The 25,538-nt window shown below is 42.4% G+C and overlaps 2 protein-coding genes and 1 pseudogene across 2 annotated transcripts; 1 reads left to right on the top strand and 2 right to left on the bottom strand.

The window, feature by feature from the left end:
* Window positions 1-629: 629 nt before the first annotated feature.
* On the top strand, window positions 630-18,608 carry chrm5a (cholinergic receptor, muscarinic 5a). Its single transcript, XM_023994622.2, has 2 exons — window positions 630-1,237; window positions 16,445-18,608. The coding sequence occupies exon 2, from the start codon at window positions 16,535-16,537 to the stop codon at window positions 18,119-18,121; it is 1,587 nt and encodes a 528-aa protein (XP_023850390.1). The 5' UTR covers window positions 630-1,237; window positions 16,445-16,534; the 3' UTR covers window positions 18,122-18,608.
* Window positions 18,261-21,655, bottom strand: zgc:194887 (fibrinogen-related domain-containing protein). Its single transcript, XM_023994624.1, has 3 exons — window positions 21,490-21,655; window positions 21,112-21,276; window positions 18,261-20,425 (listed from the first exon to the last, which is right to left on the bottom strand). The coding sequence occupies exons 2-3, from the start codon at window positions 21,257-21,259 to the stop codon at window positions 19,731-19,733; spliced, it is 843 nt and encodes a 280-aa protein (XP_023850392.1). The 5' UTR covers window positions 21,260-21,276; window positions 21,490-21,655; the 3' UTR covers window positions 18,261-19,730.
* A 2,038-nt stretch (window positions 21,656-23,693) lies between these two features.
* On the bottom strand, window positions 23,694-25,100 carry LOC111969022 (KATNB1-like protein 1; annotated as a pseudogene).
* Window positions 25,101-25,538: the final 438 nt, after the last annotated feature.

The following is a 25,538-nucleotide window of genomic DNA, read 5'->3' as shown; positions in this document are numbered from 1 at the left end:
GATAAGCTGTATCCCATCTAGTTTATAAAAACCCAGCCATGCAGGCGCACAAAGACACAGACAAAGGTCCCATGGAGAAACGCTGTAGCCTCAGCAACATCCTTATCTAGCCAGTCCAGGTCAATGCTGCTTGTAAAAAGGGGAAAAGCAGTGTGATTTATGGAGCGGCACAGAAAGCTACAGTTGGAGTCAGTGCTGCTCACCCAAAGCTGTTTCAATACACAGACACCAATCATGGCTGATAACCTGGGCTGTGTCTCCCTGTTGCTCTTTGGGGAGGAGACAATAGCTGTGCCCTAAGGCTAATTAACGGGCTCACTCTGTATGAGTCGGCTCTGCTCTGCTCGTTAGTGCTGTGCGTACTCACAGAAATGCAGATAGACCATCACCCCCCCCCCCCCCCYCCTTCCCAGTCACACCCCTCCTCTCCCTTCTGCTCTCACCTTCCAAACCTCCTCTCAGATCCACCCCTCTCTCCTCCCTCTCTTCTTGGCTCCGTGGCTGGGCTGCATGCTCACTGTCCCGAAACATGATGAACCAATCAGCCCTATGGGAATTTCTCCTCCCAGCTAGCGTCAGCTACATCTGTGTCTGTCAGGGAGGACAGTAGTATTAGCAGGGATCAAGCATCATCTCTTTTCCTCTCTGCCACAGACACTGACTGAGATCCAACTTCACTGAAAGGGAGTGAGCGTCACCAGCTAGTCCACAGCAGTTCAGGGGGAAAGTTCACCCCTCCTCTTTCTCTCTCTCTCTCCTCATCAGAAACCTTCCTCTACTCCTCTAGAGCATTGGTTAATTCACAAATAACAAAGTAAGGATACCATGCAACTTGTGGATAATTTTCTTCATTGGACTGCTACGTTGACTGATTTCTCTACATTTTTTCTCTCCGAAGAGATGTCCTCTCCTCTGTTGTCAATGTCTGAGCGGTGACAACTAAAGCCTTCAATTTCCTGACATACAATATTACTCTACACTCTGGGATCTATATATCTGGACTTCTGTAGCATGTTGGGATACTGTCAGTTAGATTTCTCATCCGCTGTGACCTCATCCTCATGCTCTTTCCCAGGGTTGTGATTACACTTTTCAGCCCTGAGATTAACCTTGAGAGTTCAGAGCAAAACAAAGGGATTAAATATTAACTGGGAGAATCTATCTTCACACATCAAGCAGATCCTGCTGTCACACTGAAGGCAACGGGGCTTGGCCGCTTGGATAGTGAAAGTCAACTGTGAGTATGTGTCTGTGGCTTGCTCTGCTTTTTCTAGAGGAACACAAGTGATTCTTCTGGGAGTTTTATATGCACAGAAGTTTGACCTCTATAAAGGCGAGCGGAAACTGCTGCGAGCATGTCTGAGAGGTCTTAGCATGTATATTTAATGCATCCTTTTACCTTCATGAAAGGAACAGTTAGGTGGTGCTCAAACAGAGAGAAAGAGTTACAGTGAAAAAGGAGCAGGCAGTCACGTAGGGTAACTGTATCAAATAGCAGCACACACATTTAGGTTTCTACAGTGAATCACTGATGAATTACATACAGACAGCTTTCCTGAGGAGGTAGCAGCTCTTGGAAAAGTCATACCTCTATCTCAGGTCACGTTTATGCACATGTACTGTATGTCTCTATAACTTGCTCTCACGTCACATTTCTATACATTTACTTAATTTTCCTCCCCATTCATCACTTTTAATCTTCCTCTTCCTCCATCACTATATTCTCCTCTGACAGCCGACTGTGTATTCCACCCCCCGTACATCCCATATATACAGTGGGCTCCAAAGTTACTGGCACCCCTGACTGGCAATGCACAAACAATACTTAAAAAAATATAAACAATATAATTATAGAGACAAACTCAAAATACCAACATGTGAGAAATACTGTACTTTATTAATGTTTCAATGGAACCCACCAAAATCATTTATTGAGTTAATTAAAAAATCAATGTCTTCCAAATCAAGGTTTCACAATTAATGGCACCCTTAAATACTATTATTGTAAATAACATCTACCAAAATTAAACCAGGAATTAAATTCCACTTATTTAAGTGTATCTAAGTGTTAAGGAACTATTTTGAGCCATTATATCACTTCCCTTTTCACTAGGGTATAAAAATGAGGTAACACGCATGCAATATCCCTTTGTCATCCAACACCATGAAGAAAACAAAAGAACTGGCAGTTCAAAAGAGACAGATGGTCGTAGACCTTCATAAATCTGGTAATGGCCACAAGAAGATCCACAAATGATACAGCATCGGCATGTTTGGCGTCGAAACAGAGATGCATACAAGGAGTGGCACCTCATACTCACGGTGAAATATGGTGGTGGGTCAGTGATGTTTTTGGGTTGTTTTAATTCCAGAGGTCCAGAGGCACTGGTTAAGATTGATGGCATAATGAATTCCACCAAGTACCAGGCAATTTTGGCTGACAATCTGGTTGCCTCTGCCAGAAGGCTGGGACTTGGCCGTATGTGGACTTTCCAACAAGACAATGACCCAAAACATACCTCAAGATCCACACAGAAATGGTTATGTGACAACAAAATCAATGTTCTGCTATGGCCATCTCAGTCGCCGGACCTCAATCCAATCGAAAACCTGTGGGCTGAGTTGAAGAGGGCAGTTGATAAGTGCAAACCCAAGAATGTGAAGGATCTTGAAAGGATCTGCTTAGAGGAATGGTCCAAAATCCCTCCAAATGTGTTCCTTAACCTTGTCAATCATTACAGGAAAAGACCCCATGCTGTTATCCTTGCCAGAGATGGTTGCACTAAGTACTAAATGAGGAGTGCCAATAATTATGAAACCTTGATTTTGGTGAAATGTATTTTGTAATAAATAATTGTATGATTTTGGTGGGTTCCATTGAAACATTAATAAAGTACAATATTTCTCACATGTTGGTATTTTGAGTTTGTCTCTATAATTATATTGTTTATATTTTTTAAAGTATTGTTTGTGCATTGCCAGTCAGGGGTGCCAGTAATTTTGGAGCCCACTGTATATATATATCCCTGACCTCTCTCCCACTAAGTATCCTTCTGTTTATTTTCTCAAAATCTTATTCTCCCTTTCCTTATGATCATGTTTTCTTCATCTTCCTCCCTCCTCCAGTCTTGCTTCCTTTCACATCCCTGTGGCTCTTTGTAGCTTTCTTATTCTCCTCTAATTAACCAACTCTCCTCCCCCTATCTCTCCTTTGCCTGTGTCTCTTCTCTTTACCTCTCATTTTCCCCCGGAGGCAGGGGACAGGTGCAGAAGAATGAGCATGTGCAGAAAAAAAGCAAATGAAGAGAATAACACTAAAGCCCTAGAACTTGTTATCTTGTAACTCAACAGAAAAATTATAACATTTCATTTGAATTTCGTACACAGTGGAATTGTCTCCAAATGGTCCCAAGAAATCTAGCTACTGTACAACCAACTGTAGGCTGTCTCTCATCCTAAGGTTACACTCCTCCACCACTCAAAACCATGAAATCTTTCTTTTACCCATTGAAGGGGCTATGTGACCCTTCCAGCCCTCGATCCCCTGCTCTGCTCTTTGACTGAATGAAAATGACAAAAAAGGATTAAGCAGTGGAGCGTGATTTTAACGAGTCCTTGCAGAGCCCTCAAACTTGGTGGAGCGTTAAAGAAATGTGTTGAGGTACAAGGCTATCAAATATTCAGGGATAGGTTGCCACAAAACAGGAAGGATCTGCCAAACTTGGAGACATGACAAATGCGACAGTGGTAAAGACCTTGGAGCCTCACATATGGGAACAAAAAGAACCTCAATGTTATTACGAGGCAATTAGGAATCATGTCTGGGGAGAAGTCAAGGCTTTCTACAAGACTGTATATCATCAGAACCAGAGTTCACTAGAGTTGCTATAGGGGAGAGTGGGTTAAGTTGAGCCAAAGGAGAAAGTTAATCCACCCCTGTTTCTAGGAAACCACACATAAAATGGATAATTTGACTAAATATTTAGGAAGAGGTCATCATTTCATTGAGTCTGTGAAGGAAGAAACCACATGGAAAAAGTGGTAAGCCACTGGGCAAAAACTGGTTGAATCAATGCTGTTTCCACATAATTTCAACAAATATATTCAATGCTTTGACATTGAATCAACTGGAAAACTGATTGATTTGCTAAAAGTAATCAACGTAGGGGAATTGTGTATTTTTTTCATTCAACTTTTAACCTAAATCCAATGTCATGGTGAAATGTTTTGCTGATTTCATGTTGAATTAACATTAGTTGACAACTCAACCAAATGCAAATCAAAAATAAACATTGATCTGATGTCTGTGCCCAGTGCGAAGCAACATAGGTCAAATTCATTTATTGTGTTATTGTGTTGTAGAGGATTCATGATGCTTATATCTAAACCAAAGTAGATAATTTTAAGATTGTTGTATACATCAGTTGGGGTCTCTATAAGCTTCAATATGAGGGTAAGTTGAGCCAATGGCATTAGGGTAAGTTGAGCCAATGGCAAGTTGAGCATATTTAAGTGTTTTCTTCCCAGTTGCAATGCAAGGCATTTTCGCTGGGATATGAGGTAACGACTAGGCCTGGCCTATGTTAAAAGTGTAAAAAAAAATACAAAGTGTTTGTTAGGTGTTAAGCCTGTGTTAAAATATGCTTAACCCTTGGCCTACTATTTCTGCAGCCCCTAGGTTATCTAATTAACATAATAAAACATCCCCATCAAAATCTGTCTGTTTAAGCCAGAAATATGTGATTTTGCATGGGCTACGTCTCAATCCACCGATATCGCTTTTCCGCATTTGCAGTGAAAGGTGGCAGAGCTAGAGCTATGTTTGTCAGACCATGAGACATCCTGAAAATCGGTCTTTTCATGAAAATGTCTCTAGCGTCAGAAAGGTTTAACCTATAAACTATTATGGCCACTCCATTGAGAGATGGGACTCTCACAAATATGATAGTGTTCTCCATTTTGCTCCAGGACGTCCCACAAGACTCATCTGAAGTCTGTACAGCCTCATCTGACAACTTCTGTCTGTAGTGTCCGAACAGTTTGGGCTACACACTAATATGACCCCTCTGTGGAAATTAAGGGGATAAATACAGTGCATGTAAAAAATATATACAGTATATATTTTCCTGATATTTCATACATCTCTCAGATGTAGAGGACAGAAACTTCAGAACAAACTTATTTTAGATTTTTTGGGGAACTATCTGTTGTTGCATGTAGTGAATCTGTAGTGAATTCAATGCATTTCTATTGGCTAATAGCAATAATGCCAAATTCAATGTTTCATCCCCCCCAAAAAATTATAAAAAATGTTGATACCTTTGGAGGTCTTAAAATTCAAAATCGAATAGCTAAATGATCCTTGGTATGACCATTTTAAAACAATTCTACATGTTAGCTTAGAACTTTTTTGCACAAGCTATGTTTTCGGTCACACTTTATTTTGATAGTCCAGATAGTCCATCTGTAGATGCTTTACAGACGGTTATACTATCAATAAACTACCTGTTGATAAGCAACTGCTTACTAAGGTTAAGGTTAAGGTTAGTGTTAGGTTTAGAATAACAGGTTAGGGTTAAAGTTAGGGTTGGGGGTAGGGTTAGGGTTAGGTTTAGGATATGGGTTAAGGTTAAGGTTAGGGCTAGGTCTAGTAGATAGTTGAAATGTTACTGATAGTCTGTAAATAGTCTGTAGAGCATCTACAGATGGACTATCTAAATAAAGTGTTACCGTGTTTTCAAAATTGTAATGTTTACATGAATTTGGATTATTTCCAGAGATACACAGCATCCTGAAATATATGTAGATATATTTGTTAGAAGAATACTATATTTCACTTTCACTATATTTCACTTGGAGTGATGCCGAATGTAAAAAGAAAATCTCAATTTACCCCACTCTCCTCTGTTAGGCAACACCTGCAAGTATAGGATTAATCTATTACTGTATTTAATAATGTAATTCATAGCTTAGGTATTTGTCAGTTCTAGTGACTTTTTGGCAGCCATTACACCTGGTTGAAAATGACCTTAGAGAAGTTGCCAGTAAGCATAAATACTTTAAAGGAAACCTCAGCGCAGAAGAGGTTGTAGAACTCAAAAGGTCTACAAAACAACTGTAATCTTGTAATTTGCCCTGGGGGGTGCTGTTGTGGTACAAAGTTATGAACAATATCACAAATGCATTATGAACAATAGAGAATTCTATGTCCCCTTACACGCAAACCCTACGGATCGTATTGAGTGAATTGTATGCATCAAGGTTGGATTACTAAAAAGGAGAGGGGCTAATAGTCTCTGGTAATGATAGCTTCACAGAACCCCTATCCCATTTTGCAGATTTTTTCATTACAAAGTTGATTCCTTCCCTCCCAGCATTCTTGGGCGACACCCCTGATGTGCTAAAGTTCCTTGAGAATGTCAAAGTTTAACCTAATGATATACTTGTAACTATGGATGTTTAAAGTCTTTACACAAACATTCCCCATGCAGGAGGCTTATCCCACTTTAGATACACACCCTTGAAGGTCTGCTGCCCCCTTCTGGTTTTGATTTGACATGATTGGAAATTGCATTATCTATTAACTTATTTTCAATATACTGGCTCTTTTTACCTCCAACGCCAGTGAACAGCGATGGGAGCGCCAAATTATGCTCCTTTGTTTCTGGGTTTCTGGGAAGAAAAAATCATTAATAATGCTGTATCTAACCCATTATTTTCTAATATTGTCATGTGGCACCTATATATTGATGATATTCTAGTAGTCAGGAGGGGCACAGAAAAGGATTTGAGTAGATTTTTGTTGTATGAGGGTATGTCGAGGAATATTGGTGTCAAGTTCAAACAGAGTGAGCCGGACGCCAGTTCGAGTTCTGAAAGTGAAATGGAAGGGGTAGAAGGTGTTGTGAGGAGCTCGGAGCCCGAGCCTTGCATTGATGGACATGGTTGTGATAAAGATATGTTTGGTCCAGTGGGAGTGAGATTTTTGAAGAGAATCCATGGGTGGTTTCATGGGTGGTTTCAGGTTGGGTGGAAAAGATGGTGAGTGCTGTTGAATCGGGGAAGGTAACCCGTAATCCGAGAGAGCAGGCACTCTGTGCAACGCAACTTGGGGAAAGACCTGTATCTTGCTTTGTGCTTAGGTACAGAGCACCACTGAAGGGAGGGATTTCCGGGGTAGCGTTAAGTGTGGAGGTGTAGCAATTTAAGTTGAAGATTCTTGGTGTTTGTGACGCCCGCCCGTTGGTGCGATGCAGATCCGGCGGGGAGTGTGGTGAAACAGAGGTGACACAGTCTGTTCCTTTGAGTTGTGATTCGGAGTCTTTACCTGACAAAGTAATGTTAGGATATATGAGTTATGATGTTAGAGCTGTTGTGCTGAATACACTGTGGTGTTATAGGTATCACGTTTATGGGCATGTCACAGCAGTGTGTAGGAGGGAGATTCCAAGATGTGGGAAGTGTGCAGGAGGGCGTGGGACAGAGGAGTGTTTAGTTTCGGAGATGTCAGGTGCGAGAGAGGCAGGTTGAGGTGGTCAGAGAAGAGCAGAAGATGTCGTATGGTGAGGCAATGAAGAAGGTAGAGGAGGGTTGAGCAAGAGTGAATAGTAGATCTGTGTCAGATCAGAGGGAGAGGCCAATGAGTGATATATGTTTCAGTAAGTTTGGCTTCTTAGCATTCATAGCAATGGCTGTGAACTGTACCACAGAGATGGAACATGAGTCACAGAAAATAGATGTTGTGGTGGCAGCTGCAGAGAAGTATTAGGGTGCTCAAGATTTGACTTCAGAAGAGTTACAGGGTGTGAGTGGGGGTGTCCTGTCCTCTCAGGTTGTTGGCCTGGGGTAGGATCAGATAGGGTTAAATAGTGGAATAGGGTGGTGGGTTTTTAATGAGTGTAGTTAGTTGGCAGGGTAGTTTTTAATATATTTGTATTTTATTTTTTACCCTTTTCCCATGTTGTATCACAGTGTAATGAATTAATACTATAGTTCAGTTGGGGGCGGTAATGCAACATATTGGATGCCAACCACCGTTAAACTCCAGCAATGAAGAAGAAGGGGGACCTGTCTCCCACAGGTCCCCCTAATGACTTCTACCGCTGCGGTCATTGCACACATTGTTCCAACTCAAGTGACACAAAAGTATTCTACCACCCACACTCGTAAAGAATACAAGATAAAAGACTTCATAAATTGTAGTACAAGAATATGGAATATGTTATTGCGTGGCACTATGTGAATGCTAATCATGGCTCCTCCTCTGCCTTGAAATTCTGGGGAATAAGGGTGCAATAATATTGTGAGGAAATTGTTACAGAGGCACTTTGGATCGACTGCTTAGATTGCGTCGAGCCAAAGGGTCTGAATGAACAGCTCTCTTTCTCATCTTTTTTGTAAATACGTTCTTCTTTGTTTATTTCTATGTCTTTTGTTATTCAAGTGGAATGAATGTGTAGAAATCTTGAATGATGATCATACTCTTGTTTGCATAACCGGTGTAGTTGCTACTTCTACTGACAGTATTGACATGTTTGAGTGACATGAAGAGTAGGACACTCCCCTGTAAGGGTATATAGGTGCCTCCCAACCTTTTCCTATTGAAGTCTCCGATGAAGGTGATTCATGCCGAAACATAAACCTATTGTTTGTTTGTCCCGTCAATAAATCTATCAGATTTACACAGCAACAGAGCACTAATTTTTCTTCATTCTCCCGGATAGTCACCAGTTGAAGTATCCCCGGGTAAGGGATGATTGTCACCAGTTGAAGTATCCTGGGGTAATGGATGATAGTCACCAGTTGAAGTATCCTGGGGTAATGGATGATAGTCACCAGTTGAAGTATCCTGCGGTAATGGATGATAGTCCAACCAGTTGAAAGTAGTCTGGGGTAATGGATGATAGTCACCAGTTGAAGAAATCCTGGGGTAATGGATGATTGTCACCAGTTGAAGTATCCTGGGGTAATGGATGATAGTCACAGTCTGAAGTATCCTGCGGTAATGGATGATAGTCAACGAGTTGAAGTATCCTGGGGTAATGGATGATAGTCACCAGTTGAAGTATCCTGCGGTAATGGATGATAGTCACCAGTTGAAGTATCCTGGGGTAATGGATGATAGTCACCAGTTGAAGTATCCTGGGGTAATGGATGATAGTCACCAGTTGAAGTATCCAATTTCCACTACGGGGAATTGGCGCGAGGTAACGGCCACGAAGAGGCAGCCCAGAATTTATTTTGGGGGGCACACGGGTAGATTGGCGGACTCAGGTAGGAGAACCTGAGCCAACTCCCCGTGCTTACCGTGGCGAGAGAGTGTTTGGGCAGGCGAGCCTCCAGCCACGCCCTCTAGTCCGGAGCAGCCAGAGTCTCCCTCCTGTCCTGAGCAGCCGGAGTCTCCCTCCTGTCCGGAGCTGCCAGAGCGCGCCCGTCTGTCCTGAGCTGCCAGAGCCGCCCGTCGTGTCCTGAGCTGCCAGAGCCGTCTGCCTGGAGCTGCCGACCGCTTGTCCTGAGCTGCCAGAGCCGCTCGTCAGTCCTGAGCTGCCAGAGCCCGCCGTCTGTCCTGAGCTGCCAGAGCCGCCCGTCTGTCCTGAGCTGCCAGAGCCGCCCGTCAGTCAGGAACTGCCTGTGCCGCCGTCAGTCAGGAACTGCCTGTGCCGCCCGTCAGTCCAGGAGCTGCCCGTCACTCCGGCGCGATGCCGGAGCCGCCCTTCACTCCGGCGCTGCCGGAGTCGCCCTTCAGTCCGGTGCTGCTGGAGTCTCCCATCTATTCGGGGCCCGCTGAAAGGGTCCCCAGTCCGAGGTCGCTCCAAAGGCACCACTTAAGTGGGCAAGACTATGGTGGAGTGGGGTCCACGTCCCGCGCCAGAGTCCGCCCGCGGACAGATGCCCACCCAGACCCCTCCCTATGGGTTTAGGTTTTGCGGCCGGAGTCCGCACCTTTGGGGGGGGGGGGGGGGGTACTGTCACGTCCTGACCTTAGTTCCGTTTTTGTGTCTCTATTTTAGTTTGGTCGGGGCGTGAGTTAGGGTGGGCAGTCTATGTCTTTTTTTTCTAGGTTGTTGTTTTTCTATGTGTTTGGCCTGGTATGGTTCCCAATCAGAGGCCAGCTGTTTATCGTTGTCTCTGATTGGGAGCCATATTTAGGTAGCCTGTTTTCCATTGTGTGTTGTGGGTGATTGTTTCTGTATTTAGTGTTTGTTTCACATTTCAGGACTGTTTCGGTTTTCATTATCATTCACTTTGTTATTTTTTGTATTTTGTCGTGTTCAGTTTTATTAAACTATCATGGACACTTACCACGCTGCGTATTGGTCCGATCCTTCATACTCCTCGTCTGAAGAGGAGGAAAATCGTTACACAGACAGTCAGTATGGTCATGAGTATCATCAGCAGACAGCAGACAGCTATTGTCATATCCATCAAACTGATCATAAAATGAATGTAATAATGATACTTAGCATCTCTCGTCTGAATTGAAATGCCATTACAAAGTTTGTCATCACAGTTGTAAAAAGACACTTAGCGTACTGGAGGGGAAAATTAGCACCCACTGAAGGTAATTCAATGGTACATTAGGAGATAGATAATGCATAATAGCTATAAATGATTGGTATGAAACAAATGTGAAAAGATTGATGAAAACCATGTCAACCAGCTCCAGTAGTATGTACCATCACAGCGTGTAGATGGCTTTAGAGGACTGATTTATCTTAAGCATGAGGTTAATAATCCCGAAAACTGTACCTGATATTTGTCTCTTTGCGCATATAATCCCCCTCTACCCACTACACTACAACCTGCCTCAAGGGAAGCCTGTCATAGGTCCCCCTGCAGAATGTAAGATACTGTATCCAGGGATCTTAAGCATGGGTCACTGGACCGACTTGAGGCATGCAGAATGCACTGTGCCAAAGAGCCTTAGGCCGCTCTCCAGAGCGTGCACACAGAACAACATACACGTGCACTCTCTCTCCCCCTGCTACAGTGCAGGGAAAGGTTAAACGTGACTCTGAGGAGTGGTCAGTGCCGGTGCGTGTGGAGAAGCCATGGCAGTGGAAGGCTGATGGCTGACTGCCAATGGACTTGGGTAATGAGCCTGAGATCTACTCTGAGCGCTGCCATAGATACGGTTCATTGATACACACCTGACCGCACACCTGACCAATGTAATGAGGTGCAGAGAGGAAAATACCTCAAATAAAAAGAGAAGATCCGCACTACAGCATGATTGAAATTTAAGGCAATGTTCTTGCATTGGCGACGACTGCATTCATGGTACTTGCTGTATATGTCGGCTCAATCTAAAATTACCTTTTCATTTCAATTTGCGCTTCGGATTGAATCTAGCCCTTAGAATCCATGTCACTTTCAGCTTTTATTGTGATTGTAGTTGAGCTAAAACTCATACACACTAATGCAAAGATAAAGAAGGCAGCCAAATCCATAAAAAAGACACAAATACTGTATACAGTAGAAATATATGTAGTCAGGCCTCCCGAGTTGTGCAGCGGTCTAAGGCACTGCATCGCAGTGCTAGCTGTGCCGCTAGAGATCCTGGTTCGAGTCCAGGCTCTGTCGCAGCCGGCCGTGACCTGGGAGACCCATGGGGTGGCGCACAATTGGCCCAGCATCGTCCGGGTTAGGGGAGGGTTTGGCCGGCAGGGATGTTCTTGTCCAATCGGGCGCTAGCGACTCCTGTGGCGGGCCGGGCGCAATGCACGCTGACACGGCATGGGTTTGAATCTGGCCCTTTGACTCATGGAGGAAGAGGGTTAATTCTGTGTTACAGGGTTAAAACAGAATCAACTCAAAGGTTAAAACTTCTTATGGCCGGGGGCAGTATTGAGTAGCTTGGATGAATAAGGTGCCCAGAGTAAACTGCCTGCTACTAGAGAGAGACTGATAGATTGAAGGAGAAATAAAGAGAGGGAGGGGGAGAGAGACTGATAGATTGAAGGAGAAATAAAGAGAGGGAGAGAGAGAGAGACTGATAGATTGAAGGAGAAATAAAGAGAGGGAGAGGGAGAGAGACTGATAGATTGAAGGAGAAATAAAGAGAGGGAGAGAGAGAGAGACTGGATAGTTTGAAGGAGAAATAAAGAGAGGGAGCGAGAGAGAGACTGATAGATTGAAGGAGAAATAAAGAGAGGGGAGAGAGAGACTGTAGATTGAAGGAGAAATAAAGAGAGGGAGAGAGAGACTGATAGATTGAAGGAGAAATAAAAGAAGAGGGAGAGAGACTGATAGATTGAAGGAGAAATAAAAGAGAGGAGAGAGAGACTGATAGATTGAAGGAGAAATAAAGAGAGGGAGAGAGAGTGATAGATTGAAGGAAAATAAAGAGAGGGAGAGAGAGCCTGATAGATTGAAGGAGAAATAAAGAGAGGGAGAGAGGACTGATAGATTGAAGGAGAAATAAAAGAGGGAGAGAGAGACTGATGATTGAAGGAAAATAAAGAGAGGAGAGAGAAGACTGATAGATTGAAGGAGAAATAAAGAGGGAGAGAGAGCTGATAGATTGAAGGAGAATAAGAGGGAGAGAGAGAGTGATAGATTGAAGGAGAAATAAGAGAAGGGAGAGAGAGACTGATAATTGAAGGAGAAATAAAGAGAGGGAGAGAGAAACTGATAGATTGAAGGAGAATAAAGAGGGAGGGAGAGAGAAACTGATAGATTGAAGGGAAAATAAAGAGAGGGAGAGAGATGATAGATTGAAGGAGAAATAAGAGAGGGAGAGAGAGACTGATAGATTGAAGGGAGAATAAAGATAGGAGAGAGTGATAGATTGAAGGAGAAATAAAGAAGGGAGAAGAGACTGATAGATTGAAGGAGAAATAAGAGAGGGGAGAGAGGAGAACTGATAGATTGAAGGAGAAATAAAGAGAGGGAGAGAGATGATAGATTGAAGGAGAATAAAAGAAGGGAGGAGAGACTGATAGATTGAAGGAGAAAAATAAGAGAGGGAGAGAGAGACTGATAGATTGAAGGAAATAAATAAAGAGGGAGAGAGAGATGATAGATTGAAGGAGAAATAAAGAGAGGGAGAGAGATGATAGATTGAAAGGAGGAAAAAATAAAGGAGAGGGAGAGAGAGACTGATAGATTGAAACAGAATAAGAGAGTTTGGGAGATGTAGGGCGCTGATGTCGGGGGTCTTGTCCGGGAGGATCGGTTTTTGCTGACTGTTGTGGTCCGTCGCTTTCGCGGTGTTTGCTAAGCAGCCGATGCCCGTGATTCGCTAGCTGTAGTCGCAAGTGTTGTGTTGCAGTTACGAGAAGGGTGTAGAGAGAGTGAATAGATTGAAGGAAGAAATAAAGAAAGAGGGGGAGAGTGAGACTGGGTGGAGAGATTGTGAAGGAAGAAATAAGAGCGGGAGAGGAGGAGGCGGCCGAATAGACTCGAAGGAGGAAATAAAAAGAGAGGGAGAGAGAGACTGGTAGATTGAAGAGAGAGTGATAGATTGAAGGAGAAATAAAGAGAGGGAGAGAGAGTGATAGATTGAAGGAGAAATAAAGAGAGGGAGAGAGAGTGATAGATTGAAGGAGAAATAAAGAGAGGGAGACAGATTAATTCATCATCTAAAGGGACAGTACAGAAGAAGAAAAACAGCTGTCAAGTGATACCTGGGCTCTCCAGTGCTGTGATGTTGATTATGTGAGTGATATAAAATGTCACAGTAATAAGCTGAAGGGCGATCCAAGGGCTCGCTGAGCCTCCCTGTGGTGAGTGGAATGTCATTTATGTGGACCTCAGGCTGCCACGGTGTGCCAAAAGAATACCAATGAGTGGAGAAGTTACTCAGAAGTATAGGTCACGATAGGGTCAAAATACTACTGGTAGATGAACTGACAGAGTATAGATTAATCTTCCAAGGCTGAGAGGATAACAGATGAGTTATTCAGGTTTCCAGGATCAGAAATGGAGGATGTGATAGTCTATCATAATAGTTATACTGAGACAGCAAAGCTAAAATTGAGACAGCAAGTTAAGCAAGATATTTCACACCATACTACGTCTTATGTAATGAATTGTCAATGTTTCCATTGTTACAACTTACGGCAGGACTCAAAATGTATTTGAAGAGCATCTGGTGTGTGACACAAAGATCTCTCAGTAGACTGATGATGCAGATGTTTTGAGGAAGGGAACGACTAAGCAAGTGTCTACTTTATGGATGATAATGGGAATCCTTCCATTACTGAGTGATCCCATTGATCCCAAGTATCATGGACAAGGTGTACAGTGGATATCCATTTAACAAGGCCCTAAACTCAGCATATGTGATGCCACCTTCATCCCCTCTCAACAAAATGGACATTACCCATGTTGGAAGTTCTCCAGCAACACTGGGTTAGCAATGAGATGACCTGGGACATTGCATACTTAGGCTCATGGTAACACATAGACACAGGTTTCAAACATAGGCACAGGTTGGCAATGGCACATGCTAAAAACGCTACCATCCTGATCTCCCATTAGATGTATTTTCATGGTAGTAGACACAGTCAACCCTATACACTGAGTATACAAACACTAAGAACACCTGCTCTTTCCATTACATAGACTGACCAGGTGAATCCAGGTGAAAGCTATGATCCTTATTGATGTCACTTCAAACCGTGTGGATCAAGGGGAGGAGACGGGTTAAACAATGATTTTTAAGCCTGGAAACAATTAAGACATGGACTTGTTGTGTATGTGTGCCATTCAGAGGGTGAATGGGCGAGACGAAAGATTGAAGTGCCTTTGAACGGGGTATGGTAGTAGGTGCCAGGCACACCGGTTTGGGTCAAGAACTGCAACGTTGCTGTGTTTTTCACACTCAACTGGAAGGTGTTTCTAATGTTTGGTATACTCAGTGTAGATCAAATATGACTCACTAAATGTTGCTCACATCTCTCTTAACAACACCATTTCTTCATCTCAATATTATTAGAGATGTGGTTTTCTTTTCCTTCCTACAGTATTGTCAAGAACAAAATGAAATGAAAGGAGAAATGATTGCTGTCAGATGTGACAGAGAAACACAGAGAAGAATAAATGATAGCAATCACTCCAATCATTATTTCATTCCACAGTCTCTAAGGGTGCTGTTCCATTGACATAATGCCTGAGTCCATGATCATTACACTGAATAACCTGCCAGGAAGAAATGGGCAATGTTGAAATGAGCACTTGAAGTTCCTGTCTCCAGGGCTAGATGTAGGACTCTTTTTTAACCCAATTGGTTAGAATCGAATCCAAGGTTGCATGTTCAATTACCATGGAGGCCATTTGACATATGACACTTCAGAATCTGTAGGTCACTTTGGAGAAAAAGTGTTAAGTGTAAAGGACAATTCTGGTAGCCTGGTAGCCTGTAATTTGTTGCTAATTTACAATCTACTTAATCACAAACCATAACAGTCTTGACATTAAAATAAAACATCCCAGTCAGCCCATTCAGAAGCAGAGTGGAGAGGCTGAAGCCAGGAAAACAGATAGAAAAATAGAGACCAAGACATTGGGATTTAGCACCGCCATAGTGATCTGAGGTGGATTCATCTCATAAAGGTGTGTGGAGAAACTGCAAAGGCCCAGGTTTAATTGTGTTTTATCAATCCCGGTCAGTACATATGGCGCGCTACGTGTCCCAAGAACTGGGATGCTGCTCTTCTTCAGCTGGGTAAACTCAGCCAGGAGGCAGAGAAAACACCTGATAAAACCACCGCCTCGCCAGACAATTCAAACAACCTCTGGGACAGAAATGTCATGGCCATCTTTTGTCTGTTTGTTGATTGTTCCATCAGTACAAAGCTTGAGCACATTTTATTTAGCTCCACTGATATCAGTGTTCGTCATTCAGAATCAGAAGCAATCACTTCATCGTAACCCTGGTTACAGAGAGCCACTGAGATAATACTGTGACATCTATATCCATTTAATACAGACAAGAAACATGCTTGCTGATATTGATGAGCAACGGACTAGTTATTTTAATGACCTGGATTTAAAAAGTGTAATTTGGCTAGACTGCCAACAATGTGTCAATCTGCTAAGCCTCTTTGTCTGCTAATGTACCTCTGTAGTGTAACAAACTGTCTGTGAGAGACCTTTTTGCAGCCAAAATAGAACCATACACTTTAATATGACACAGCACAAACATGCATACTTTTTAGGTGCTGTTATCACATTATTTACATTATAGGTCTTAAACTGTCAAGACAAGATGTTTCGCAAGGTGCATGGACCCCATATTTGGCCAGTGTGAGCATTGGTGCTCTACTTACTACTAGACTCACATGGGGATGATTGTTGGTTATTATTGCCATCTAGTGACTATTTGTGGCACTACCCTTTCTTTTATATACTGTGCATGGAGTTTGACTTTGCATGAAAAGATCACTTGTAAACGGCATTTGTTATTTTATTAACTCACTTTATTTGTTCTTCTTTCTAGGATAGCCTACTCAAGATGGCATACCCAACAGATTACTCTCTCATAGCCATACCACTCATACCACAATAAGGACAACGTTAGAGAAACAACATGGAAGGTGGGGGAATACAGAACTTATCCATAAATGGCAATGCATCAGACATCCACCCTGTCACACACAGTCTATGGGAGGTCATAACCATAGCAACTGTGTCGGCCATCGTGAGCCTGATTACGATAGTGGGGAACGTCCTGGTGATGCTGTCGTTTAAGGTAAACAGCCAGCTGAAGACAGTCAACAACTACTACCTGCTGAGTTTGGCTGTAGCTGACCTCATTATAGGTGTGTTCTCTATGAACCTCTACACCTCCTACATACTGATGGGATACTGGGCACTGGGGAGTGTGGCTTGTGACCTCTGGTTGGCTTTGGACTACGTGGCCAGTAATGCGTCAGTGATGAACCTGCTGGTCATCAGTTTTGACCGGTACTTCTCCATCACCAGACCCCTGACCTACAGAGCCAAGCGCACCCCCAAACGGGCTGGGGTCATGATAGGAATGGCCTGGCTGGTGTCCCTCATCCTGTGGGCCCCTCCCATACTGTGCTGGCAGTATTTTGTGGGGAAAAGGACAGTCCCTGAAAGGCAGTGTCAGATCCAGTTCTTCTCGGAGCCAGTGATAACATTTGGGACAGCCATTGCCGCGTTTTACATCCCAGTGTCAATCATGACCATCCTATACTGTCGGATCTACAAGGAGACGGAACGTCGCACCAAGGACCTCGCTGAGCTCCAGGGCATCAACAGTTCCACAGACGCTGGTACCACCAAGCCCCAGAAAACCATCATTAGATCCTGCTTCAACTGCAAGCAGCTCAGCTCTGCCTCCCGGGACAGAACCCAGGCCTCCTGGTCCTCCTCCAACAGGAGCAATGCAGCCAAATCAGCAGCAGCCACAAACGAAGAGTGGTCCAAGAGTGACCAGCTGACCACCTTCAACAGCTATGCCTCCTCGGAGGACGAGGAGCGGCCCGTGTCCCCGGGGGTCTTTCAGCCCACCTGCCGGAACCAGGAGTGTAGGCAGAGCACGGGTGCAGAAGGCTGTGATAAAGAACAGCTCAGCAGTTATGAGGAGAACAACTTCTTCCACACGCCACCAAAGACCAACTCCCAGAAGAGTAAGAAGTGTGTGTCCTACAAGTTTAAACCAGTTCCCAAAGACACTACCAGCGGTGCTCAGCAAAGCAAGAACGGGGACACTAACATGGCCCCATCATCTTTCTCTTCAGCCGACTCCATGAGTGCCCCACCCTCCACCTCCTCCTCCAAGCCAATAGACACCACTCTGAAGATTCAGCTGACCAAGAGGAAGAGGATGGTGCTGATTAAAGAGAGGAAGGCTGCCCAGACTCTCAGTGCTATCCTGCTGGCCTTTATCCTGACGTGGACACCATACAACATCATGGTGCTCATCTCCACCTTCTGCTCTGACTGTATCCCTGTGTCTCTCTGGCACCTGGGCTACTGGCTCTGCTATGTCAACAGTACAGTCAACCCAATGTGCTACGCCCTCTGTAACAAGACCTTCCAGAAGACCTTCCGCATGCTGCTGCTCTGTCAGTGGAAGAAGAAGAGAGTGGAAGAGAAACTTTACTGGTACGGGCAAAACCCTGTAGTGAGCAGCAAGCTAACATGAGCCATTCACACCTTCCTTACAGAGGAACGAGTATGAAGACTATATGACTAGATAGATGTGGAAATATTTCTGTCAGTATTTGAGTTATGTCTACAAGTAGGGTGTGTCAAAAGTACAAAGGTTAGAGACAAGACTCTAGTTTGTCAATGGTATTGTTCTTTAATCAATACCTTGATCACTGCTCACAAGGAATTCAAAAGTGTTTGATAATCTTGCCCCAAATGCTGATACTGTACACCAATACATAATTGAAAATGTAAATATAAAAATAACCCAACATGCACAAAAAAGTTAGCGATATTTCATAGAAAAACATGTTCTGAATGTTTTCTAGGCATTATGTTAGACTACATTGTGTTTATTTTAAGGGCTATCACAGTTCTTGACTTGATTTCAGAGTGAGCTGGATAACAACCGATTGTACACTCTGATCATCAAAGCCTTGTTCACATGTACCATTGACTTTAGTCAGATACTAATAATCAAACATTCAACAGCCAATCTTTCCACCAATACACAAGCACAAACACATATACAGTACAAATGTATTCATCCCTCAATCCAAATGAATCCAGACACCACAGAAACAGAGGGGAAAAGATTTGATTCAAGTAAATGCTGAGTTTGCAACATCAAATTCTATTAACGATTAGTCTTACTCAACTCAGCAGCTTTAATGTGCACATAAACTGTGTAAAACACGTGATTTCATGCAATAGTTTATCGGACACTTCCGCATAAAGTATACACCTGACAAATGACTTGTCAGATAAGGATTAGCCTTTAATCAATCATAGTGGGTTCAGTTCAGGCCTACGGATGGGATCATATCAGGGAGTGATTTAATCTGTCCAGGGTCACTATAAGTCACTCAGTACAGTGATAGCCCTCAACATTTACATCCATACTGAGTGGGAGACAGTAGGGTTTGATTCATTCACTGTTCTGTGTCATGTATTAATTAGAATGTGTTTAACGTCTGTCTGTACTCAGGAGACAGGCTTTTGTTTTGGTCATTCTGTGCTGCACTGTATAATTCTCATGTCCCCATTGCTAGACATTACATTTACAGAATTTCAATTGACCAGAACCATCAAAAAACTTTAAAATCTAGTTATTTAATCAAATGTGTCATCAGAAAATCTACTGTAAACTTACTGGAGTGAATCTTATTTTGATCCAGTATATCTTGTTTTTTGTGCCAACAACCAACACATTCGTTCAGTGATATTAGGTGAGTGAGTAAATAAATACAGCAGAAGTGGTTTTACATGTGTAATAAGCTATGATATAATGACCACAAAATGTGGTCTGTGATCATTTATACAGAAAACTGCACTTGCAATTTTGGGGGAAAGGTAGAGGGGGAGATGTAAGTGTATGAAGTCCCCAAAATAACTATAGATTTTTTTTATTACTTACAAAAAATGCGTGACAAATCAGTTGATACTGAACTGTTTTCTTTCCAGCATTTTGTGATCATATGTCTCTATGTATTTCTAAATTAAATGTGTTGAACTATTGTCTCTATTACGTAAACAATGTTTTGAGAACCACTGCATTAGAATAACCACAGATGGTATGGATCAACCTAATCTCCAGACAAGACTCACAGTTCATCCTTCTTACAGTCCCCAGTGTGAACCACCTTTACTGTGTCTGAGGGCTTTACCATCATCCAGGCGTATTTACACAGGTGCTCTTTGTTGCAGTCCTTCTGCCAGTAGATCACGTTCCTGCGGTTGAGGTTGGCCCCAGCACAGGCGTCGTACCACCAGCCCCCTCCCGCCACACCCTGGAACTGCAGCTTAGCACAGTTTTGGAAGTAGTTGTCGTTGTCTCGGTCCTTGGTGGTAAACCTCTGGTTGTCATGCAGGTAGTTCTCTGTGTCCTGTGTGAGAGCGTCTAAGGCAGAGCCCTGGAACAGACCAAGACGCAGCCTGAACCCAGACCGCTCGTCCTCCACCATGAAAGGGTCATACTCGCCAATCTTGGCGACGGCATCTTTGTCCACCAGCTTGACCCTCAGCTTGTAGCGTCCTGGCCCTCGGGTGAGATGGTGGAGGTGTTCGTTCCCCAGCCAGTGGTCACCATTCAGTACCCCGAAACCCTGCTTGTATTCGACCCAGGTGCGGTCGAAGTCCACGCTGCTGTTAACTGTGATGTGCTGCACTACGGTCCAACCACCATCTTGCATGAAACAGTAGGCCAGGATGGGGTAGTCAGCTGGCTGAATCAAGTACACTCCATCTCTGGCCTGACCCCCTGAACCCATCAACATCTCATAGCAGTCCCTGGGGTACTCTGAAGGGTGAAATAGCAACAAACTGAATTAACACCCACAAAACGCAAATTGCACAAAGAGTTGAAGAGTAACATGAGTTCAAGTTGAGTAAATCAAAGCAGATAATCTGGATTTATTTTTCTAATCATTGTGTACACCTATTCAAGGTATTGTATGATGACGGACCTCGATGATTAACCTGCCACTCCCTGTCTTATCATCAATGGGCTAATCTTCATGACTGTTAGCAGTTTCAGAATCCATGGGATTTCACCGTGTCCATGACAAGCATAGTCAAACCGTGATGCTCTAACGTAGCATCTCTGCTGTTAAGTCTGACAAAAGTGTGTCACTACAATACACTACTGTTCTCAGCAGCAGGTAAGAAACGTGAAAGAAGTTTATAGAAACACTGTTGTCAAGTATGAAGTGTAGAAGGGTCAGTAAGTAATTCGGTCTAGGCTTTTGCATTTGAACTACCTCCAGAATTACAGACTCAAAACAAACGGGTTTGTCTATCAGCAAAGATATGATACTTCAAGCACCACACGTAGGGCTATTAATACAATTTGATGCCCAAATTAAATCCCACTGAAACGACACATGACAACTACAGAAACAGCCATAAGTCCTACTGTAGAATCCATTTCTACATTATGTTGGTAATTCCATTCCATTAGTAATAATACAGTAATGTCCTCCATACCTTTCATTCCCTGGTTGAGGACCATCTTGTGCTCTTCAGAGGTCAGGAGATGGGTGTTCTCAGCTACCAGGTGTTTAGTGTGTACTCCCATCAGACTGATCACCAGTGCTGCTGCTACTGCCACTGTCCATGTCCCAAAACTCTGCATCTTCTAACGGGAAGTTCCTTCAGGGTAAACAGACATGTGGATTCAATTGACCATACATACAGAGTGGTAATGCAATTTCTCTAACAATTGTGTTACGCCCATTCAAGAGATACATGTATTTGACAAGTTCATACATGGACAAAAATCTGTCATTTTTGAATACAATGTCTAGAACAGGTACTTTAAGAACAATGAATCTTACTGAAATGTTGTAAAGAATGAACACTTACCTTCACTGTTACTGTTCCACTGTGTGTGTGTGTGTGCTGCGCTCTGTGACCATAAACCGTTATACACACATTGTACTTTGATAGCACTATATGGATAGAGAGAGAGAGAGAGAGAGAGAGCAAACAAGGCCACCCAGGCTGCCAACCAGTCCACTGCGGTGCAGTCCCTTCCACACAGCCTCTACAGGCCAGTCACGACTGGACTTCAGCCTCAGCTTCACGTCACAATAGGAAACACCATGGGTTAAAGCAACCTTCAACTTATCTGTGTCAAGTGGGATGGTTGCCTAATATCTCACCTTCCGAACACTTCCTCCACTGCTGGGAAGAAGCGATTGTAACCTTTGTCTTGGTGTTGCAATGTCAGTTTGTTTTAGCTGATCAAGTGGAACAACAAACAAGACAACTTTTAAAACTGGCATCCCCTAAATGTGTTCCCCCATCCTCACACATACTGTATCACCACGTCCCTGTTATGCAAATAGCTATTTTACAGCTATTTTTTTAATATACAAAGATAGTCATAAACAAAGCGCCATAAATGATAAGGCCTAAACAACTTATCTTCATGATGATTCAAACAGTGAATTTAAACTATGTCTGAAGGACCTGTACACTAACACAACACATACTGTAGATGTACCTTATGAATAGGGCCAGGAATATTTTCTAGCCATGTGACCTGACCAAGAAAAACTCCAGGCATTATTTATACTCTGGGTCCTAGTTATGGGCTCTAACTAGAGCTTGGAGTATTTCAATAGCCTGACTAAACAGAAATGAAACCTTCAGCAGTGGCGGTTGCTATTAACCGTAGCGCCAAGTCTAGGTCCAAGAGGCTTCTAAACAGCTTCTACCCCCAAGCCATAAGACTCCTGAACATCTAGTCAAATGGCTACCCAGACTATTCACACCCCCCCTCCGTTGTCATCTATGCATAGTCACTTTAATTAACTCTACCTAAATGTACATACTACCTCAACTAACCGGTACCCCCCTGTATATATTGTTATTTTTTACTGCTGGTCTTTAATTACTTGTTACTTTTATCTCTTATTCTTATCCATATTTTTTTAACTGCATTGTCAGTTAGGGGCTCATAAGTAAGCATTTCACTGTAAGGTCTACACCTGTTGTATTCGGCGCATGTGACTAATACAATTTGATTTGATTAGATTTTTTATCAATTTTCAAACTTTTTTTCATACTGGTCCCACATGGGAATCAAACCCACAACCCTGGCATTGCAAGTGCTATGTTTGTTGCAAGTGCCATGTTCTAACAACTGAGCCACACAGGATAACATTTTATGGCTGACATTTTTATATCTAAATCATTTATTTGTTTACAATAAAACAAGTTTAAGTACCATTTTAATGAACTAAATACAACTTCAAATGGTTCACTACTGTAACCAGACAGTTCTATGCACTTTCATCCTTTGGATTAATGTTGTGCCATTGAGGTGAAATCATGATAGCATTGTGGTCATATCAAATTCTAATGAAATGAAAATGCTTTAAAGATCCAATGCAGCCATTTTTATCTCAATATCAAATCACTTATGGGTAACAACTAAGTACTTTACTGTGACTGTTTTCAATTAAAATGGTCAAAAAGAAACAAAAATAGCTTCTTAGCAAAGAGCAATTGCTTTCATCAAGAACTTTGCTGGAGTGGTTGGAGTGGAAATTAGCTGTCATTGGCAGAGATGTTTGGAATTCTCTTTCTCATTGGTCTATTAACTAATTTACCGCATGGTGATAGTACCATGGAAGACCAACACCCCATCCCACTAAAACAGTCAGACATTTCAGTCAGTCTTTTCAAACAGCTCTTACACTAAAAGGGCATTATTATAATTTTCACAATTTCACATTATTATTCCAACCTCATAGTGTGGAAATATACAGTATATAAAACACAGGGAAATCCTGTTTGACTGCACTGTGTCATTAAAAAGAATAAGGCACGATCATTGTCTGGAGTGTCTCTCTGAGTCAGATAGACACTCTTTAGCAGCCCTCAAATGAACCAGGTTATGTTTTCCAAGCATAAAACTTCAAGTAGTGCAGTTCATTGAGTCACAAGTCCATTTTGTTCTTATGAGTTGTTTCACAATGGGAATTTGGAAACAAAGTCATCAGGACTTGAGCTTGACATGGGCCACCATTGCAAGCATGGCAACTGAAATAGGTAAGAGTCTATAGCCTGAAAAACAGGAACGAAGGTCACATACATCACAAACACTATTTGTACTTATATTCAAATGATCATGTATTTTAAATAGTGTTGCAAAGGGAGGGTATTTTACTAGGAACTGTTTTGGCATCAAACTGGTGGCAGTTTGGAAAAAGTAAATGTTGGAAGAGTTGCAGAATTGATTGAAAATAATGTCATTGTTGATTAGATGCTTTTTTTCATTAATTAGGCTATTTTCTCTTGAACTATGTATGGTCTATCTACTAAACTCATGGACAATATGGACACAGACATAATAAATGAATACTGTATATGAATACATTTTTAAAAAGTTATTCAAGTATAAATTACCAAAGTTACGATACATTGCCATATATTTTCTGTTAAAACCTACCCATCCATAGATTGAGCGTTAGTACCTCGACTTGTTGAGAGCTCTGGCCACCAATGTTTCAACACTGATTGTACCCATCGTTAACCAACTACCAGGTAGCTGCAAGACAACATGGTATCAGTTTGGTTGGATTGTCAAGAATTTGTAATGGATAGTGTGTCATTAACCATGGTACTCACTCTTCATATGGACTAGTGAGGACCTTTTTCACTAGAGGGAAAAGGTCAACACAACAGCCAATTGAAACACTGGATGACTCTGACTCATCGTCAAGACTATCGGGGAAAGATTAGATAAATAATACATAAATGGCATTAAACTTAAATTGTAATCATTGTTTTTTACCAGGAAAAAAACATTAGAAATGTACCTTTTTGTTATTACTTACAAGTGTCTTTGATCCTGTAGGACAAAAGGGCTATGCTATTATAGAATCAAATCCCTGGACCAATAAAGCCTCAGATATTTCAATCTTTACAAGTTCTACTGTACCTTAAAAAATATGTAAGCAGTTCTCCAACATTTCTTCGCCACAGGGTCAAGGCTAGATTTAGTCTCAGATTTCTTCCAAAGAGCACCTCCGTCATTATATTGTGGTCTTTTGACAACTGAAAAACAGCGGACCGGAGGTGGAATACATTCAAATATTTGTGACACCAAGCATATCACGATGATGAGACAATCAACCCTTAAGGCAACTGACATTGACTACTGACATTTCACACCTCTGTGAAGTAGTCATTGTCTTTTGAACCAGCCTCGTCAGTCTTGTTAGCATTGGGGGCAGTGGGTGGAAACTCCCATGGGTCCATGTAGAAGATTTCTTACATGTTCTGCACACAGGCCATTACGTTCTCCTTGTTGGCCACATCGTAAGTTCTCCCTGTGGCTCGCTGCTTCCTCCGAATGATAGTGAGATGGTGGGTCTTCCACTTACAGTACACGACACAACCCCCTTCAGTCTTCCAGGGTTGTTCCATGAACGACCTGCCAGACATCTATGAAACAAAGACATGGTTGAATACTCAGACATACTAGATTCAATCATCAGTTATATGAAGCAATGAAAAAAGGTATGAGGGTTGTTCCAGTTCAAGATTTCATTAAAGTGGCAATCAGCAGTTAACAATAACAAAGCCATCTCCCAGCTTCTGTATCAGTAGAAAAGCTGAAGGATGGGGCTGGAGAAATGGAACCACTCTCAAATTCATAGGCAGAGCTATGGATCCATCTATGATATCAACATTTTAGTTTTAACCATGTTTTGAGGCTATATAGTGTTTGTTTACATTTACTTTGTACAACCATTGGAGTAATACAATATTATATTTGGTTCTGTTGGTGTAGACCAGTTGAACTATGCTCATGAGGCAAAAAGTACACATTATTTTCAATCAATGTACATCAAAACTCCTCACACACACACAAAGCACTGTAAATGGCTCTGGGAATA

The sequence above is a fragment of the Salvelinus sp. IW2-2015 genome, linkage group LG9, assembly GCF_002910315.2.
Source record: "Salvelinus sp. IW2-2015 linkage group LG9, ASM291031v2, whole genome shotgun sequence".
NCBI classification, from domain to species: Eukaryota; Metazoa; Chordata; class Actinopteri; order Salmoniformes; family Salmonidae; genus Salvelinus; species Salvelinus sp. IW2-2015.
This window is presented reverse-complemented; position numbering and strand designations above follow the sequence as displayed.

Coding starts and splice junctions, on each gene's coding strand:
- zgc:194887 (XM_023994624.1), bottom strand. CDS start 21,259: ATGCAGAGTTTTGGGACATGGACAGTGGCAGTAGCAGCAGCACTGGTG. Junction 20,426..21,111: donor CCTCAACCAGGGAATGAAAG/GTATGGAGGACA, acceptor TTCACCCTTCAG/AGTACCCCAGGGACTGCTAT.
- chrm5a (XM_023994622.2), top strand. CDS start 16,535: ATGGAAGGTGGGGGAATACAGAACTTATCCATAAATGGCAATGCATCA.